Source organism: Numida meleagris, chromosome 3 (assembly GCF_002078875.1).
Source record: "Numida meleagris isolate 19003 breed g44 Domestic line chromosome 3, NumMel1.0, whole genome shotgun sequence".
In the NCBI taxonomy this organism is placed as follows: Eukaryota; Metazoa; Chordata; class Aves; order Galliformes; family Numididae; genus Numida; species Numida meleagris.
In genome coordinates, this window is record NC_034411.1 from 16,509,411 (window position 1) to 16,527,833 (window position 18,423).

At 44.3% G+C, this 18,423-nt stretch overlaps 2 protein-coding genes across 6 annotated transcripts in view; both read right to left on the bottom strand.

Moving 5' to 3' along the window:
- Positions 1,047–12,492, bottom strand: THUMPD2 (THUMP domain containing 2). Its single transcript, XM_021389877.1, has 10 exons — positions 10,503–12,492; positions 10,249–10,381; positions 8,738–9,150; positions 7,535–7,612; positions 6,444–6,496; positions 6,053–6,140; positions 5,378–5,449; positions 4,608–4,722; positions 3,409–3,526; positions 1,047–1,883 (listed from the first exon to the last, which is right to left on the bottom strand). Exons 1-10 carry the CDS (start codon positions 10,593–10,595, stop codon positions 1,568–1,570), a joined length of 1,479 nt encoding a protein of 492 aa, XP_021245552.1. The 5' UTR covers positions 10,596–12,492; the 3' UTR covers positions 1,047–1,567.
- The window catches only part of GPCPD1 (glycerophosphocholine phosphodiesterase 1), a 45,576-nt gene continuing 39,748 nt past the window's right edge, over positions 12,596–18,423 (bottom strand). For 3 of the 5 annotated variants that reach the window (XM_021389868.1, XM_021389871.1, XM_021389869.1), the window contains exon 20: positions 14,184–14,388. In XM_021389868.1, the coding sequence (XP_021245543.1) occupies positions 14,184–14,388 (205 nt within the window). Of the gene's footprint in view, positions 14,389–18,423 lie in introns of all 5 variants that reach the window. The other 2 variants (XM_021389872.1, XM_021389873.1) reach the window with 1 other exon arrangement.

Below are 18,423 nucleotides of genomic sequence, written 5' to 3' on the forward strand. Positions count from 1 at the left end.
AGGTCCTGCCTAACCAACCTAGCGGCCTTCTATGTCAGCATAACTGCATCAGTGAACAAGGGAAGAGCCACTCATGAAATCTATCTGGACTTCAGTCAGACTTTTGACATGGTCCCCCATAACATCATTCTCTCTAAACAGGAAAGATATGGACTTGACAGGTGGACTGTTTGATGGGCGAGGAACCGGTTGTGATATTGTACTCAGTCAGTGGTGGTCAATGGCTCAATGTCCAGATGGAGATAAGTGGTGTCCCTCAGGGGTCAGTACTGGGACCAGTGCTCTGTAACATCTTCATTAATGCCATCAACAGTGGGATCGAGTGCACCCTCAGCAACTTTGCAGATGACACCAAGCCGTGTGGGGCAACCCCTGCTATCAGTACAAGCAGGTGTATATAAGGAAAGAGCGCAGCCCCACCAAAAAGGAGCTGGGGGTACAGGTGGATGGCAAGCCGGACATGAGCCAGCCATGAGCCCTTGCAGCCCAGAAAGCCAACCACATATTGGGCTGCATCAAAAGAAGCAATTACTGTGAAGATTAAAGTTCCCTCCTTTCCTAGCCCATGTACCAGGAAAAATGAAACAAAACAAAAACTCAGACACACACAGATTCTAACTGTATCTCCACACTCATCATGGCTGAGGAGCACAATGCACAAGTCCATCCCAGCTTGCCAAGTTGCAAGTACTTGTCCAAAATACCATCTGAAAGCAATTTGCAGTAATTCTCTATAGAAATACCTCACTCAGCTCAGAAAGCCACAGGAAAGCTTTGAATGTGACTATCATCCCCCAAAATACCTATTGCAAAGACTAGATAAATTAAGACCTCTCCCTTTTCAGAAAAAGAAAAAAAATCGACTTGCTTCTTTGCAGACAGAAGTCACCTCTAATTGTTAACTCATTCTGCAAGCTTTTCTGCCTTCTACACTACGCCCTTAGAGAAATGTTATCAAGCAAGGAAAAACACAATCTTGATAGAAATAAGTTTTCACACTAAAAGCTGAAGCACTCCTATTAGACACGTGCAAACTCCACAAGGAGTTAATAATAAAAATAATTTATTTTCCACAGCATGATATCTGAATAGTGACAATTTAAATTCATCATAAGATAGCTTTAAAATAATACAAGACGGCAAGGCACGTAGTAAGGCTCTCCATCCAGTCCTCAAGAATAGCTGGAGATTTCTTAAGTACTTCCTGAAAATATTAATGGAGGTGAAAGCCCACTTACATGAAATATTACCATGTTTTTGTGGCACAGCACATGAAGTCTTTCTCTCATGAAGAACTCACCCTGAGGTGAGACGATTTGTCTACAGAAGGATTTGAGGAGTCTCTCTTGTTACGGCAGTTTATACTAAAAACATGTGAAACATGAATAGGTACCTTCCACCTAAAAGCCAAAGTGAGAAAAGCAACAGCCTAGTACACTCAAGTAAACTGAGGTGAGCTAGCAAACGGCTCAGAGTTTGGACTAGCAGGGTTACACCAGTTCACTGCCATGCTGCCTTCAAGTCTATCAGGATTCAAGTTCAGCTTTGGCACAATGCACAAAAGCTACTAATTCCCAGCAGTAGAGATCTTCCTGTATTTGTATATGAAAGCATCTGTCTTTCCAAGACTAACTTCATAGATGCCATCTGGCACCAGCGACCCAAAACACATCTGTCCACAGCTCAGAACAGGTTCTTCAACACCAGTCCCCAAGGAGGATGAATTCCCATCATTATTCAAGGCTTTCACAGCGGTCGTTTCACCCGCACCATCAGAAATGGCATTAAGAGATTCATTTTCAACATTCTTGGCAATGCCGTCCATGCGCTTACGGAGATCTTGATTCAGCAACAACACAATAATCCCTCCAACACGAAGTACTCTGGCAATTGCAGAAAATAATAAAGGTTAGGCGTTCATCCTGCCTGGATTCATTTAGAACTCAACAACAGTGATAATTCAGAAGTCATTTGCATTCAATGAAACACCTGAACACATTAAGTGTAACTGCAAACACTGCTTACTGAGTTGAGCCAAGGAAATCTAAATTCCCCATCTTTGTTACTCTTGCTGAATGGGAGAACCAGGCCCTCTACTGACTTACAAACCTTTCTGACCTTAGGAGCTCTTTCCATTTGGTTAGTAGGGAAGAGGGACTCAGCTTCTTTGCTCTTCATATTATTCCAATGACTGAGGGCGGTATCACCTTCAAATCCCATTTCTGAGTCTCATTATGAGAAGCAAAGCCTGAGCTTCTGCTGGCCTGCAAAGGAATAGCTTCCTATTACAGCAAGAGGGAGAGCCTTCCAGGCTCATAAGGCAATTCTGAAGCTAGCCTCTCCCTTTGAAATTGTCAAAAGGTCTGTCCCTTTCTGCACTCGACTGACCCTTCAAGTCTGTCAGACACAGGAAACAGGAAAAATTAACCACTGTTTGTAGTTCACTTTTTCTTACTACATAAAAGAAACACTACACTTGGCTTTGAAAGAAAGGAAAAAAGGCTATCCTGGCTCTCACAGCAAGTGCATTGAACAGTCTTACTGGTGGGGCTCTCATGGTAACAGTCCTTTCCTCACCTCCACCTTCCCAAGGAGATATTTTGCTTAGAATGACCCAATGGAGCAAATGAGACCAGAAGATAAGAATGTCAAACAAAAGCAGGGATAGTCAGCGTGAGCTGACAGAAGGCTGCCCTGCCATTCTGCAGAGCAACCTCACCTTCTTTCCTATCTTCCCACCACATTCCTTCACTGAGTAAGTGAGACCAACATCTGCTGAACAATCCTAAAGAAAGGGCTTGTTTTCAGCCAAAAAGTTAAATTAGGTGGCAGATAGCTTCAACTGCCCGTTAGAAGCAACTTGTTATTAGCTTGATTTAACTCTGCCACAAAATGACAGGGTGAGATACGACAAGAGGCATCTAAACAAGACCAGGTGGCTAGCTAGATATTCCAAACATTGCCAAAAAGGAAAAGGCATATCACCCTTTTCCAGTCCAAGATCTTTCCTGCCAAGGCAGGCTGGTGAAAGCTTGATGTGAACCCAAAATGAAAGCATATGATTTTATATAGGCCTCAACTGAGAAATGATTATTGCTTTATTTGCCCATCCATGCTTTAAATTTCACTAGGTTACCCTCTTCTCTTGCTCCTTTATCTCACTCATGATACCATCACGGCTCAGACAACAAGCTCACTCCTTGTTCACTTGCGCTGTCATCAGCATTTCAACAGCTTGCAAGACAAGTCACAACAGCCTCTAAAGGGACAAGTAAGGGACTCAGACTTTCACAGTCTGCACAGGATCACATTACAGAACTGGAGAGCGTTTCAAACAAAGAAGAGATTGTTAGCTTCAGATTTAAGATCACAAGCCATCATTACATTTACACCAAAGGCCACACATACCTCTCCATCTCCTGGAGAATATCTGGTAGGAGCTGTATGTCTTTTGTGATCTTGAACTTCTTCCCAAATGGAATATCCGAAATCACAGCATCAAAGCTTTCTGAAGCCAACGGCAGCGCTGCAGAATAAAGGTAAGTTTTGACATCTGACTATCTGCAAAACAAACAGCAGCCATGCCCTCATTCACCTTACAGAATGTTCTGCCGGCTCTTTCATGGGTTATGCCACTAAATTCACAGCTCCTCCTCTTTCTTTTCCTCACAAACAACACTATGAAGTTACCAACCCAATGCAAACTGGGTGGAGACAAATCCACCAGAGCACTGCCTAGCTCTCCATGTTCCCTGTTACTGGTGATACGTTGCCCCAAAAGCAAGACTTCCCTAGCATGGCACTGCACAGTTCCAAACTAACTGCTGTTTCTCAACACACAGTAAATCTTTACAAGCAAAATGCAAAGGAAGAGCTAAGCTCACAAGTACTCAGGCACAGATGTTTAAATGTACAGGTATTAATGGCAAGAAGCCACAAGTTGGATTCCCCTCTACCCACTCCTTCTCCCAGTAATTACATTTCAACCAGAATCACTTTGGGGAAATACTTAAAAGAATAAGCTCTAACGGAATAAAGCTTCTGTGTCACAGGAAGGTTTAGTTTTCTTGACTATGGAGCAGCAGTGCACTCTGGTGGTGAAAGGCCAACTACATAGCAGGCTGGGTAGGCCAAAGTATAGGCTTCAGGTGAAAGGGAAGACCACAGGTGTTTCATCCTTCACGATGCTCAGGACTTGACAAGGTGAGCAATCTGAATATGGCTTTAGGGTTAGCCCTGTTCCAAGCAGATGACATGACTAAAGACCTCCAGTAGTCCCTTCCCACCTAAACCCTGCTGTGATGCTGTGCCAGCCTTTCCAGAATTGGCTAGAGATGCTTCTTGGACCATTTTGTGGCTGAGAATTTACCATTAGGACACTTACTGTCTGTGTCTGAAAATTATTCCATTCTGAACTTATGCTTAGCATTCTGAGCCAAATTTCAGAGGGCACAGAGCAAAATAATTATGCAGTCACTAGCCAACTATTTGTTTTTAAAGATAGCTCTGTTATTTACCACCTCAAGTGCACCTATACAACCTATATAATCATTGAACCACAAAAGACTGCACTTTGAAAGCTTCACTTTGAAAGCTTACAGACATACCTTTCACAGAAGCTTTAAACAACTCAATCTTATCATTCAAGCCTGCAGTCTTAATATTCACACTGGCACCCTCTAATTGTGAATCACTTGTATCCGTACCCCAGTAACAGGCTTCCTGTTCAGAGAAAACAGAAAAAAGTCTTGTAGACAATTTGCTGTGCTGTCACACTGACACCTCCGCTTCCAGGACAGGCCCAGACATTCTTAAAAGAAGAGCCACGGGTACCTCACAAAAGCCCTGCAGACCATCAGCACAGGGCTCACAGCACCCACCTGCACAACATGTAGGACTTTGCCTTACATTCCTGCAGAGGAATGTCTGTACTAAGACACTTTTAACAACTGTCTATAAAGATTACTTTGGTTAGAGATAGATAATGGCAGGACAAGGGGAAATGGTTTTAAGTTGAAGGAGGGAAGATTTAGGTTGGATACCAGGGGGAAGTTCTTTACCAAGAGAGCGGTGAGGTGCTGGAACAGGCTGCCCAGAGAGGCTGTGGATGTCCCATCCCTGGAGGCTTTCAAGGCCAGGTTGGATGGGGCCCTGGGCAGCCTGGTCTAGCATAAGATATGGAGGTTGGCGGCCCTGCCTGCGGCAGAGGGGTTGGAGCTTGATGATCCTTGAGGTCCCTTCTGACCCAAGCCATTCTATGATTCTATTATTCAGATTTTCATTAATGGACATTGGTATGACTACAGTACAGATTTTTTCTTGGCGTAAGTACAAGAATTCTTGCTCACACCCTAGCTACCATGAGTGAGATACTTACAGGCCACTCTTTGGCAGCTTCCAGCAGGATGGTTCCTAGCCCGCACATGGGATCCAGCACAAAGGCACCCACCTACAAAAATAAAGGGGCTGCTGCATCCCGAGCAAGGCACACTCCTCTCTCAATACAAAGTGTAGTCGGTCACGTACCGATGAGTGACCACCTACTTAGCTGCACTGAATCCAATGCAGATAACAAGTCATTGCTTTACCAGGACAAACTTAATTGTAAGATGATACAGTTGAAAGCATGAATAGTTTTAGCACACACAATGCATCTCGTCTTGAGGTCACATCTAGGGAAAATTTATGACTGGACTGCAGACAGATACTAGTTACAAATTAACCTGTGGATCACAGCAGCTTCTGTTTTCCTTGCAGAAACAACCCTGAACAAGCTTTGACATCCCAACAGTGAAAAAGACCTTGCAATTCAAACGTATCTGTACAAGGAGTATCATTGTTCTTAGAAAGAGTTGGAACCATGCAATGGGTATCTGGTTGAACACCCGGAAACAGTGCACTCTGAGCACAAGTAAGGCAAGCTCTATCCATGTGAATTAACGCATGGGGCATGGAAATCACCGCACTGCTCCAGAACTCCAGCTTCAGCCCTGCCAAGCAGCAAACCACCCTTACTCAGGACTCCGCATCTTTGCTATGAACATTCACTTACGCTTATTTCAGCCAGAGATGCCATGGCCCAGGCAACAGTTGACCGCAGGCCTGCTGTTTTGATATACTCTCTGTTTGCCAGTGGAAGCCTGCAGACACCAAAATCAGTGTAAGATAACAGCACAGCCACCCAGAAAAGGCCACGTAAGATGAAACAGCAAAAGAACTGAACTTCCCAGGTCTGCAGACAGACAGAAGTCAGTTTGCTTTTAGCCATTTGCACATTTGCACCGTGTATACTCTGTGTATACTCTGGCCTATACACTCAGGTAGGCTCCAGACAGACCACAAGAATACTGATCCAAAAGCTAAATACAGCAGACAGCAAGACTACTTAGAAATTATGCCTGTTCTGATACTGCCAGAACAAATCTAGTGATGAGAATGCCCACCTGAAAAGAGGAATCCCCACAACTGAGTGAATGTCATTAAGATGTAGAAAGATCTGAAAGAGAGAAGAATAGAACTAGAATCTCTCAACTTGAGATGGCAATAGCTTCAACTCAACTCAGCCAGACACAGAAGATGCTTCTATGAATTTCCAGTCCTAGTTTAAAAGCAAAAATACATGCTTTACAAACTTTGATTCACTGGAAGTAATCACACAAGATAAATTGAAGGCCATTTCAAAGACTATTTAATATCTGGGAGAGAATTTTTGTCAGGAATCCATCAGAAAGTACTTCAATTTTTACAGAAAATACTTTTTATTTTTTAAAAAAATATTTATCTATAAACTTACTGTAAATAGAGATCATTGACTGCATATGAGCACTCGGCTACTCACTCCTGACCCTTTTTTATTCTTTGTTTCTCTAAAAAAAGCAGTGCCATTAAGGAGCATTGCAGCTGGAAGGCCAACACAGCTAATCCTTCCAGGCAGCTCGGGGAGATCGTCCTCCTGCCCCATGCAGAGTACCCCCAAGGAAGAAGACTGAGCTCCTCAAGAAGCACTGCATGACTGCACTCCATCCTCCAGGAGGCCCAAAGTGAAACAGGATGCTTCTGAAACCCTTGTAAGAGACAAGGTCTAGGAATAGGTTGCAACTCCATGCCTCCTCCATAAGAAGTGATCTCAAGCACAGAGTTCCTCAAAAACACGACCTTGCTGCTCTCTCTCTTCCCCTGCAGAAACTAAAGGAGAGCAGGCGAGCACCACTTCCACAAGTGGAGAGTCAAGCAGTTTATATGAGTGCCAGATCCTCAGACATCTCCTGTGTGGATCCTCCCCCAGCCAGTGCAGGCTCACACTGGCCTTTCCAGTGTTTATGACTGGAGCTAAAGTGCTCTGCAAGGCGTGCATATGTGCTGCTGAAAAGCTTTGCTCAGCACTACCAGATGATTTCTAGTTAAATTCAGCAGAAGAAAGACAAATGGGAGGAGGCTGCGGTACTGCAAGCAAAAGGAACAGAGAAAAAAAGTAAAGGACTTTGGGGACAATTCTGGATAAAGCAACAGGCTGCCCAGCAGACAAGTGCCCTACCTCCAGGTCAGGGGCCCGCAGATCAGCCCGCCATCCAAACTGCTTCCTCAGTGCTATGCCAACTGCTCTCCCGATCTCCTGCAAAGGGAAAGGCCAGTAACAGGCAATACAAATAAAAGAATTCAGAAAACTATGGATCGCAGCCTTGACTGCACAACCCCCATAAGTACCCAGGAAAAAGAAGGAGTCTCTCTTTATTCACAGAAAACAAATTGTACAAAGACCAGAAGAGGTACAACAGGACAGACTGACAGACGTGCAAACACCTCAGAACAAAATGGCCGCCGCTCACCTGGAGGGTGGAAAGCTGAAATTCAAGTCCTGCCCAAGTTAAAACAAACAGCCATAGTCATTTCAGGGTTGTGTATCACATGCAAAGTATTTCGGATGACTGTAAATTGGATCACCTAAAGGAAAACCTACCAATGTGTAAGTGCAGTTCTCAGTTTTAATGCTTTCCCCACCTCTGGAAGGCTCTACCTTCAGACTAAAAGTTCAAACGCACAGCACAAATTTAAGCAAGCACTGGTGCTGGCAGCCTCACACATCCCATCTTCCCAAGGTACCCACTTCAGAAGAGAAAAAAAAAATCTACTGATAACTACTGTTATATTCAAGTAAGAGAAACCTAAATGAACTGCAACTACCTTTATTATTATTTTTTCACAGCAAAAATATAGTGCAGCTGAGAATAGTACGGGATGGAAAGCACCTCTGAAGGTCTCTATGAGAGCTCAGTGAGGCCGAGATCCACAGCCCAGAGCATGTCCCAGGGATGCACCACTCTCCTGGGAAACAAATTCCATGAATGTCCAAGCAGCACCCTTCCAAACTGCCCCAACTGGGAGGCGTTCAGCTCCTCTGTCCTAGCAGCAGCCCTTCAGGAAGCTGCGAGCTACGTGCACTTTGCTCCTCAGGCCACTAGGCTTCACCTGCCCAGCTACTCAACCTCTTACCTTTACCAATCCTCATTAAAAGGCACTGATTTGTAAAACAAACAGGGTAACAACATGCTGAAGTTAACAACATCACTTGTATTTCCACTTGCTTAAGGTAAATGCAGGTTTTAAGACTTTTTTTCTTCCTTGAGATGAGACAGGAAAAGGCTAGATCAGTTCATTACTCCAAAGGAGAATTTAAATTGCATCTACGTCTCCTTTCACCTCTGCTAAAATCTTCTAGAACACAGATACTTTATCATACCTGTGAAGTGAGTATCTTGGCAATCGCTCCACTGCAACGACAAGAAACTCTGAAACTGAAGCTTTGCTTCTCGTTCTCAATAGGTTTCTCTACGCTGCTTTCGGGGGGGCCTTCTAAAGAAGCCTTGCTTTCAGTCTGGCAGTCCTGATCACTCTTCTCCAATGCCACACAGTTCTTTCCAGCTTCTCCTTGACATTCTTCAGACACAATCTCTCGTACTTGTTCTGTTTTCTGTCTTTTAGATGCAATATTAATCTCTTCTTCTGGTTTTCGCTTGCGAGGTGATGGGTTTTCTTGAGAGACCTCATCCTTCTTCCCCTCATGACTACGAAGCTTTCTCCAAGTAGCGATAACATCCAGGCAGGACTCGGGTTCCTCGGTGAGGAGGCTTTTAATCTCATGCAGCATTTTCCCTGGAAGAAAAAGCAGTTTCAGGTTAAGCAGTTCAATCTCAGCTCTTCATTCTTACAGCGTGAGAAGAGCTGTCAACAGAGATCACGTTTAGATGCCATTAAGGTGTGAAGCCAGGAACAGCAGCAGCCTACACCACAGACAGCTCTCAATACACACATACTCAGACCCACAGCCACAGGTTCTTTCTTATTTAAAGGGAATATCTCCTTGCTGTTCATCAGACTGTCTTTGATCCTGTGAAGTCACTGAAGCACCTAACCTTACACCTGCAGGTGGTCCTGCTGACTTTGCAATGACAAGAAAGGCAGGAGAAACACAGAGGCCAATTCCTGTACAAACCTTGTAACCGGTCAGGGAACAGGTGTTTAAATATTCACATTTCAAATCTTATAATCATAGTTAAATGTGGCGCTCTTGTTATCTTTCAAATAAAACCCCACCAGCACACAATGGCCTTTACTTGAACAGCATGGAGCTGTGTCAGGAGAGGGGCAGCTGGGGGTCAGGGACAGGGTCTGCCCAGAGGGCGGTGGGCACGGAACAGGCTGCCCAGGGCAGTGGGCACAGCACCAGTGCCAGAGCTCCGGGAGCGCCGGGGCACCGCTCTCAGAGATCGGGTTTGGGTGGAGCTGTGTGGAGCCAGGAGTTGGGCTCTGTGATCCCTGCGGGTCCCTTCCAACTCAGGATTTTGTGTGATTCTTATTTCAACACTGATAGAGAATTCAACCTGAGAAGGCGTGATTGATAAGAAGTCCACAAGCAGCTCAGCGACGCAGGCTGCTCACCCGGATCCTCCTCATGTAAAAGACAGCAACATGTTGTCAGAATGCATGCAGGAGGCCCCAAGCTGCGCTCCAGATCTGCTCCTTTTTGTGGAGCGGGGCTGGCGTTACAGCAGCAGGTGCGCGCATGATGCCAGCAGCACACAAGCCGCTAAGAGGGATGTTTAAAACAATTTTAAGGCCCTTCTCAGCACAGGAAAGCATGTGAACGCACACCTGAGGGAAAACACTTCCGAACTGATCGGTCTGGATTAGGGCTGGGGCTACAAGGCGTGGCGCAGCCCCTGCGTGCAGCCGGGGAGCAGTGAGCGGTACCTTTATTGCTAGACACCGAAAGCGGGACGCGCTTCTTCAGCAGCAGGAACAGCCGCTCCCCCGACTTGAGCCCCTTCAGCTCGCCCGGCCCCGCGGCGGTGGTGAAGAAAACCTTTCCTAAGACATAGTCCACCTTAGGGAAAAAAGCAGACAGGCAAACACAGACGGAAATAGGCTTTCCGTGAGCACCGGGGAGCCGTCCCCGCGGCGCAGGGTACAGCCGCAGGCAGCGCCACGCGCGGGGCCGCCCTCACCTCGGTGGCGCCGAGCCGCCCGCGAACCTCCCGCGCCAGGAACGGCTCCAGCCCGCGGCCCGCCGTGCAGAAGTACCGCGCGCCCGCCGCCATCTTGGCCCGCCCACGCCGCCATTTCGGGCCGCCCCCGGGGCGCAGCAAGGGCCGGGTGGGGGCCCCTCGTCGCGCCGAGTGTCGCACCCGAGGGGCGAACGGCGGGTGTGAAGGGCTCGCGTGGAAATGGGAACGCAGGGGGTGCGCGCTGGGCGAGCAGCGGTGGCTCCGGCAGGAGAGCCGCAGTGTGACTGCGTCAGCACGAGCACTCACGGGCAGGAGCCTTGTCTCCCAACTGCCGTTACACGGGGCAATGTCATCATCGTTCCTCCTTCCCACTTAGTGCAGGGGGAACAGAGTACAAAGCGATGCAGCTGCTAGCAGTCCCATGTACTCCGGTGTGAGCCCGAAAGGAAAGGAGCGCTACGAAGGAGTGAAATCCAGGCTCATCTACCGCGAATCAGAGTTCTGGATCAAACTAAAAAGAATTTAAAACATGGAGCTGTCCCTTTGCTAGAATAAAACACTGGTTTCCAGCAAGCACTCAAAAGCAAGAGGTGGCAGGACCTGAACACGTATCAGTTGAAAACTGGGACTAGTTGCTCTCTATCTTAGCTCCCTCAGAGTCAGAAAGCTTTAAGTTTCTTGCTTTTTCTTCCTCCATAGTTGTGCTCTTGGCCACCACAGGAGCAACAAACACCGGCTGAGCACGCTCAGCACCAGCCCAGCAAGGTGTGTGCGAATCTGATGAGGAACAGGAGTCCACCTGCCATGTCAGCAGTCAAGGCCAACACCTTCTGGAAGCAGACAGCAATTCCCATTATTTAAACTGCAGGCTCCGAGCACGCTTCTGCCTGAAGATGGTCGTCCAAACACAAACCCACTGGTAAATCAAGGCACCCCCAGCAAAACCACAGTACAACTACAGAGTCCTTAAGAATTGGAAGGGATCATTAAAGGCAGTCTAGTCCAACCCCCTTGCAGTGAACAGGGACATCCACAGCTAGCTCTCAGCCTGTTTTTGTTTTGATGCCGGTGAGAAGCAAGTGAGCTAACAGCGGGAGGAGAGCTGAGAAGGGTTGAGCTTTTGAAAGGCTTGGAGGCACACAACAGTGTGTATCACACTGGCCAAGTGGAAAAGTGACAGCTGCCTTTCACCAAGCAACGCGCTTACCTTAGTGATCTACTGTCATGTAGAAGACGGCAGCTGTCAGGGCAGTTGGATTGCTCAGCAGTCACAGCAGAAATCCTGCATTTCCGAGCTTTCACCCCAACTGGCTATCAGCACAGTGTGACCACACGCTCACGTGAGGGCACGGGGATAGAACAATTGCCCAAGAGAACCGAAAATCCTCTTTGGCCCCTCAACGCTTTTCCCTCAAAGTGCTGCATTAAGTGTCTTTGAGGAATCATTTCATTCAACAAGTTTCCTCAGGTCTCTCCAGCATAAAACTTAAAACAGGTCCTACCTGTTGGTGCTACCTGGCCCTGCCAGCTGTGGCGGAATACCCGTTGCATGCAGCCGAGCTGCAAGCTCAGCTGTAGGAGCGATGCAGTTACAGACTAGGCAGGGTTGGAGCAAGTAGCTGACATGGTGGTGGACAAGGTTTTGTGTGTATTTATTCCTGCCCCTCCAACGAGCAGAAAAGGCAAATGCTGTCCTTTGTCCATTTGAAGGTTAAGAAATAAAAGTTTTGAAGGTGCCTGTGAGCCATTCTCAGCATCACATGGGACTGCCCCAAGACTGTGCTTCAGACAGCATCGCCTCCATACACCGCAGTTGTCACTTCCAGCAGCACTGTGGCTGCACTGCCCAGCATTCATCAAGTGACACATGTAACTGGGAGAGCTGTCACAGGAGCCGGGAAAGGCTTGAGCATCTTTCAAGAGAAGCCGCAATGGGAGCGTACGAATTAGAAAAATAAGAATTAACAACACATGTTGCTAAGTCAGCAATCTGGACTCGCTGCATTCAGAAACAGGTGCAGGTGATCGTACTTGATCTCAAAAATGAAGTTCAGCGCTCCCTCCCTCCCAAAAACCACAGCTTGCACACTTCCGAAGGTAGATTTAATTTATTTTTTAATATACAAAAGACAGCTTCCAAGTATCTAGCCATTACTGTGCTGTTTGTGCAGGACAAACTTTAAATACTAAAATACACAAGGCAAATTGAAACAAGCTGTTTCAAACTGCTCAGAGGTGCAAGCTCAAGCACGTATTTGCAATGGCTTTACTCTGTACAATCAGTTTCATGTTGCAATGACTGTATATAAAGAATATAGTACACACTATTGTTTTCATTGTCAATTTACAAGAGGAAAAAAATAAATATTTTCCATTCTTACTATACATTAACACTTCAGTAGAAAGTTACAGCTGTTGTGTTGGCATGACCTGCAACTCCAGGAGGAAAAAGGACATGCATGTGTATCTACTAAGAATTCTAAACTATGACTTTGTAATAAATTACAGGGATAGGTATCAGCCAACAGCATACAGATTATCTGAATTCAGAACATTTGTGATTCTTGCTCTAAAAAAAAAAAGTAGTAATAATAAATCAAATATTGCAAAATACAAAAGCTAGTGGCTTCCATAATATGAAAAAGACAAACCATGTATGGTATAGCTTCTTGTTTTTCCTCCTCCGAATGTTTGTGAATAACAGGCTTGTGGCTTTAGGCAAAAAAGATGAAGTAGTTCAGTGAGTCCTTGCACTCTTCACACATAACTAGCACCGTAAAGATGCAAGGTCCTCAAACACCTAAATCCCATGCTTATTGACTAAAGCATGCATTTTATAGAGTTTGTGCATTCGTACATATTTTGTTTATTAAGGTTACTGTGCAAAAGATTATCAACCACTGAAGGTATTTCTGTAATTCTGTTAATATTAAAATTATAAGCAACATTCCTAAGAAGTTCAGCAGGTTTGTGTGAGATAAATGAGAGATGTCACACCTGTGGCTCACCCCCACTGCTGCACGCAGACACCGTACCACGCAGTTGGCAAATCAGGAAGCAATGGCAGCAGCCTGAACGTCCACTGCAGGGGGAAGAAGTGAGTTCACATGCAACGCAATTTACTTTAAAAAAAACACAGATGTTTTTAAAATGGCACAAAGCTTTGTACACGTTGATGTTTCAGTGCAAATACATACAATATATATATGCATATATATATATATGAGGTACCAATTCATTCAGGCCAGATCTAATTCTATGTGTCTTATGACCACTCTTCATTTCCTGTTGTCACATACAGGCTAACAAGCTGCAGTACTGAAGTCAAATCAATATATTTTTTAAAGCATTTTCATTACCAGATCATTGTAATTTCTCTACAATGTCATTTTTGAGCTTCCACTCCTTAGAGTGCTTAATTCATTTTTAGAATACACTTAGTGTTAATACTCAAAATTTGAGACTTGATATGGGAAAGTTAAAACTATGTAAACTGGAACAACGGCTACAGCTGGCTGAATACTTTAACATTGTTTGCAACTTGAGCAAGTACTGTCAGGAGGGAGGAACACAGTTATTGCTATTTGGGAAACTTAAAATAAACAAACAAGCATGAAGGCATGGACAGCACTGTTTCAATGGTCAAAATTAAACAGATCCAAACCAGCATTCTGCCTGGAGTCAGTCCTTTTGCATTTGAACGCTCTGCAAGTTATCTACAGCTTTCTCTTCCAAGCAACTATGATGACATTTACATGGAGATATAGACTTGAAGTGGCTAACGGTGGGACACACGCAGCTTTTCAACTCTGGTAATTCCTTCTTGAGACGTTCCAGCTGCTCTACCTGGAATATATTTGGTTGTTCGGGATTTGAGTCGTATATCCTAAATAAATGAAAAGAGATGACAAACAATTATCAGTATAACCTGACAGTTCACAGAACGACTAGATTAAGCCATTGCTTGTTTTTTACCCTAATAAAGTAAACCTAATAAAGGCTGTGAATGCTCCCTCCCTGGAGATGTCCAAGGCCAGGCTGGATGGAGCTGTGAGCAGCCTGGTCTAGAGGGAGGTGCCCTGCCTATAGCAGGGGTTGGAACCAGGTGATCTTAAGGTCCCTTCCAACCCAAACCATTCTATGATTCTGTGATTCTAAGTAAGACACCAGCAAGCCTCTAATCTTGCAATACAAAATGTTGCACAACAGTTGATTTGATATACTAAAAAGTTACCCACTAGTATTTTCCCCATTACTCTTCTGAAAATATGTTTTTACAGTTGACACAAAGCAGCAAAAAAAAAAAAATTTAGGCTTCAAACCCTACAGCCAAAGAACATCCCAAGTTGGAAGGGACCCGCAAGGATCCCAGAGCCCAGCTCCCAGCTCCACACAGCTCCACCCAAACCCAATGTCTGAGAGCGGTGCCCCAGCGCTCCCGGAGCTCTGGCACTGGTGCTGTGCCCACTGCCCTGGGCAGCCTGTTCCGTGCCCACCGCCCTCTGGGCAGACCCTGTCCCTGACCCCCAGCTGCCCCTCCCCTGACACAGCTCCATGCCATCCCCTCGGGCCCTGTTGCTGTCACAGATAGCAGAGCTCAACACCAGCAAGTTTAGAGCTCTAAGATCATTTGAACAGAGTGTAACGTACTACTTGTTCATAACACTGAAATTTAAAAACAATTTTTGAAAGCTACTATTACAATATTAAGAGTGAAAAGCCAGAAAATCATACCTAATGCAAAGTCAACTACCTATACTGTTTCAATAGTATATTCTCTTTTCACTTTTGTGTTTTTCATACATGGAAACAAAGCTGCAGGACTTTACTTGTTAACATTGTACCGGACCGTCCAAATTCAAAGCATATTTTAAGTTTGACAACATATACATCAAGCATAACTCAAACACTATTTTGCTGTAGCACATCATAAAGGAACAGTGTTCATGTTCCTTTAAACATTCCTTAGGAACAGCTTCAGATCCGCTAATGCTGATCTCCCTCTTAATGAATTTTATTAAAATTGAGTGAAGTATTTCTTGCCAGTTTTGTCTGGAGCTTGATCCAAAAATGGGTGAAGAAGAGACAAGGAAGAAAGTAATGCCCCCTATTTATTTCCATGGAAATGACAACAGATACAGAGAGCACAATATCACTACTTGAGAGAACAAAATCTCAACCACAAAACACTTTCATTCCATCTCAAGGCAAACTCAGGTTTACTGTGCAATTCAGAAAACAGGAAAGGCCACCAGGTAATACCTTAATTGCTAAGGAGCAGATTCAGTTATAAAAATCAACCTATAGTAGTTAACCTCCTGCATATGCTCATGCTGTTATTTCAGCAGTGCTCAGTTTCAGGCAAATAAAATGGCACATACTTAAACAGACTTTTAGTTTTGAGATTTTGAAATGCTTTTGCCTTTTATTGCAACTAAATTTGTGTTAGTTTTGGAAAACAACTTAGCGTGGAGACTGCCCATTGAGCTTGGAGCCATAATGAAGCCAGCACGGAGCCAGTCTTCTCAGGGGAGACAAATGCACTCAGATTTCTCATGAGAAAGCTTTTGGCATGTATCTCAGGATGACCGGCTTCACCACTTCATGCAGCTGGATGTGCAACTGAACAAGCAGCACTCATACAGACAGATTTTAAAAAAATCCCATAATGCAAATGTAAATTAGCAGCCACCCCCTGTCCACATCGGTATTTAATATGTAGCCAGCTTCTTACAGAAACTTAAGACTATTGTTCTTACTAAGTTAAGTACGTTCAAACACAGAACTATTTACAAAGCTTTTCCAGGAGAAAAAACACCATAATGCCCCTCAAAAACCCTGCCTTCAAATGCATTATTTTTGCCAATTTCAAGAATTTTTCTACACCAGGTTTGAATTTCCTCTAAGTGAATCCATACTTCAAACTAAAAAAAAACCAAACAGTTTTAAGCATGATATTCAGCTTTTAGTGTTACAAGAGGATGCCCAGTCATACCTTTAATGCACTTTCCAGAGCTCAAATAGAAGCCTGGCTACTCTGGCAAAGCTGCACCTTTTCCATAGATTATCCTTTAAACACAAGTAGTTCCAATATTCTAGGTGTTAAGATAGTTGAACATAGAAAAAAAAGCAGAACATTGTCCTGTGAATGACACAAGACCATTCATTTTTTGGTTAAATGACTTTGGGCACGTCTAATAATCCATCACCCGAGTGGAAAAAGGAGTGGATGGAAAACAGTTCTTCCCCTTGCATCAGTGATATGGCTCCTTAAACAGCACTGGCATTTTTGAGCTTCCCAGATGCAGCCTAGCAACTTTTCTCCATGCAAAACAAAGTCAGACCTCCCCTACCTGTGTTTTTTTTCTGCCCAACACTTGGTACCAGCAACTTCTGGTATTCAGGACAGAGCTTTTCTCCCATCTTCACAACAACGTTTCTGCTCATCTTTACATGGAAGACTAAAGTTCAGAAAAATAGCGTATAGGAATCATCTCTATCCAGACAGTACATGAGCACAACTACCAGATGCTAGCAAAAGCAGTAATTCAGGGCCATATCCAAGCAAGCTAAATTCACTAAAATCCTTGTATTCGCTAATATTCTGACAAACACTTAGAAAGATGGCTTAGTAAAGCATGAGTAAATAGCAACATAAAATGCCAGGCACAATGGGTTTTGGTAAATATCTAACTTAGGCTTTTAAGTACAATATTTATATTCAGTCCAGAAGACAAAATTTCCGCAGAAGCCTTAGAAGAAGCACATCGTGATTGAATGCGGGACATTTTCTGAAGATGCAAATATTACAGATTAGCTTTACAATAGTAGAACAGGTAACTGGAGCCCCTATATATTTCAAGACCTTGAAACAGCCACTGTCCATCTGACTCTACTTCAGTTCTGCTTCACAGCAGTACCGAACTTATCCATCTCTAAACTTCAGGCACCACAGGATGTGGATTCATACCTCCTAACTGATGCTCACACCATATCTACTGAAATTTTGGTAATTCAACTCTTGATATTAGCTTAGTACTTTCAAATGATTTGAAAGACTGCCTCTTAACCCACCAACTCCAACTGTGAGTGGAAGCACTCAGAGGCAGGTCTTACATTTAGACATACCATCCAGGATTTGCAAGTACCACCCACATTGCAAAGCATCCAGGGCTTAAGATATCTGATGCAATTTTCAGAAAGCGTCATGTTCCCTCCAAGGGATAGGTATTGAATTTAATTCTACTGTAAACGTTGAAAAAATAATTGAGGATTAAGGGAGATCTTTGGAACTGATGTTATCTGTGTGGGAAGATGTCAGCAATGTGGAAGAAGTAGGAGTGAGGGAGTAAGAGATGAGCACTATTGAGAATCTAGATGGTCTGAACAGCACAGGAAGATTTTTTGTTTGGGTAAATCTACTGGGCAATCCGGCCTATAAGCAATTACAAAGAATTTGTTACTCAAAACATGAGGTAAAGTGTGTTCTGCTGTCATGCTATAACTTAAACGCTCTAAGCAGTAAAGGACAGAATATGGCACTTCACAGAATTATAGCCCTGACAAGAATGCAGTAACATTTCAGTAGGGTTGAGCAACTAGGTATCCAAAGAGTACATACCTATCTAAAGTGGGGAAAGCAGCACCAAGGCAGAAATAAAGCTATCACTCATTTTACCACACTAGTGCAGATCTAGGATTTCAGGAGTAATTACAAACTTGGAAAGACTGGATTAGCAAACATCAGAAGAACAGACATTTCCTAAGAACCATTACTGCAGTAGAATTTAATTAAAACACAGCACCTGCCACATTTATTCTCCACACCAGTCCAGACATCTTTTTCCAGCCACTAAGAGGCCCTAAATTTTGAGCTTTAAGAAAGGCCTAATGTCTCACTGCTGTAGCGGGGAAGAGAATG

Excerpts from the sequence above, each read along its gene's own strand:
- THUMPD2 (XM_021389877.1), bottom strand. The coding sequence starts at position 10,595 with ATGGCGGCGGGCGCGCGGTACTTCTGCACGGCGGGCCGCGGGCTGGAG. Across the intron at positions 7,613-8,737 it reads CCAAGATACTCACTTCACAG|GAGATCGGGAGAGCAGTTGG; the intron begins GTATGATAAAGT and ends TTCCCTTTGCAG. Across the intron at positions 3,527-4,607 it reads GTTTAAAGCTTCTGTGAAAG|CGCTGCCGTTGGCTTCAGAA; the intron begins GTATGTCTGTAA and ends TTTATTCTGCAG.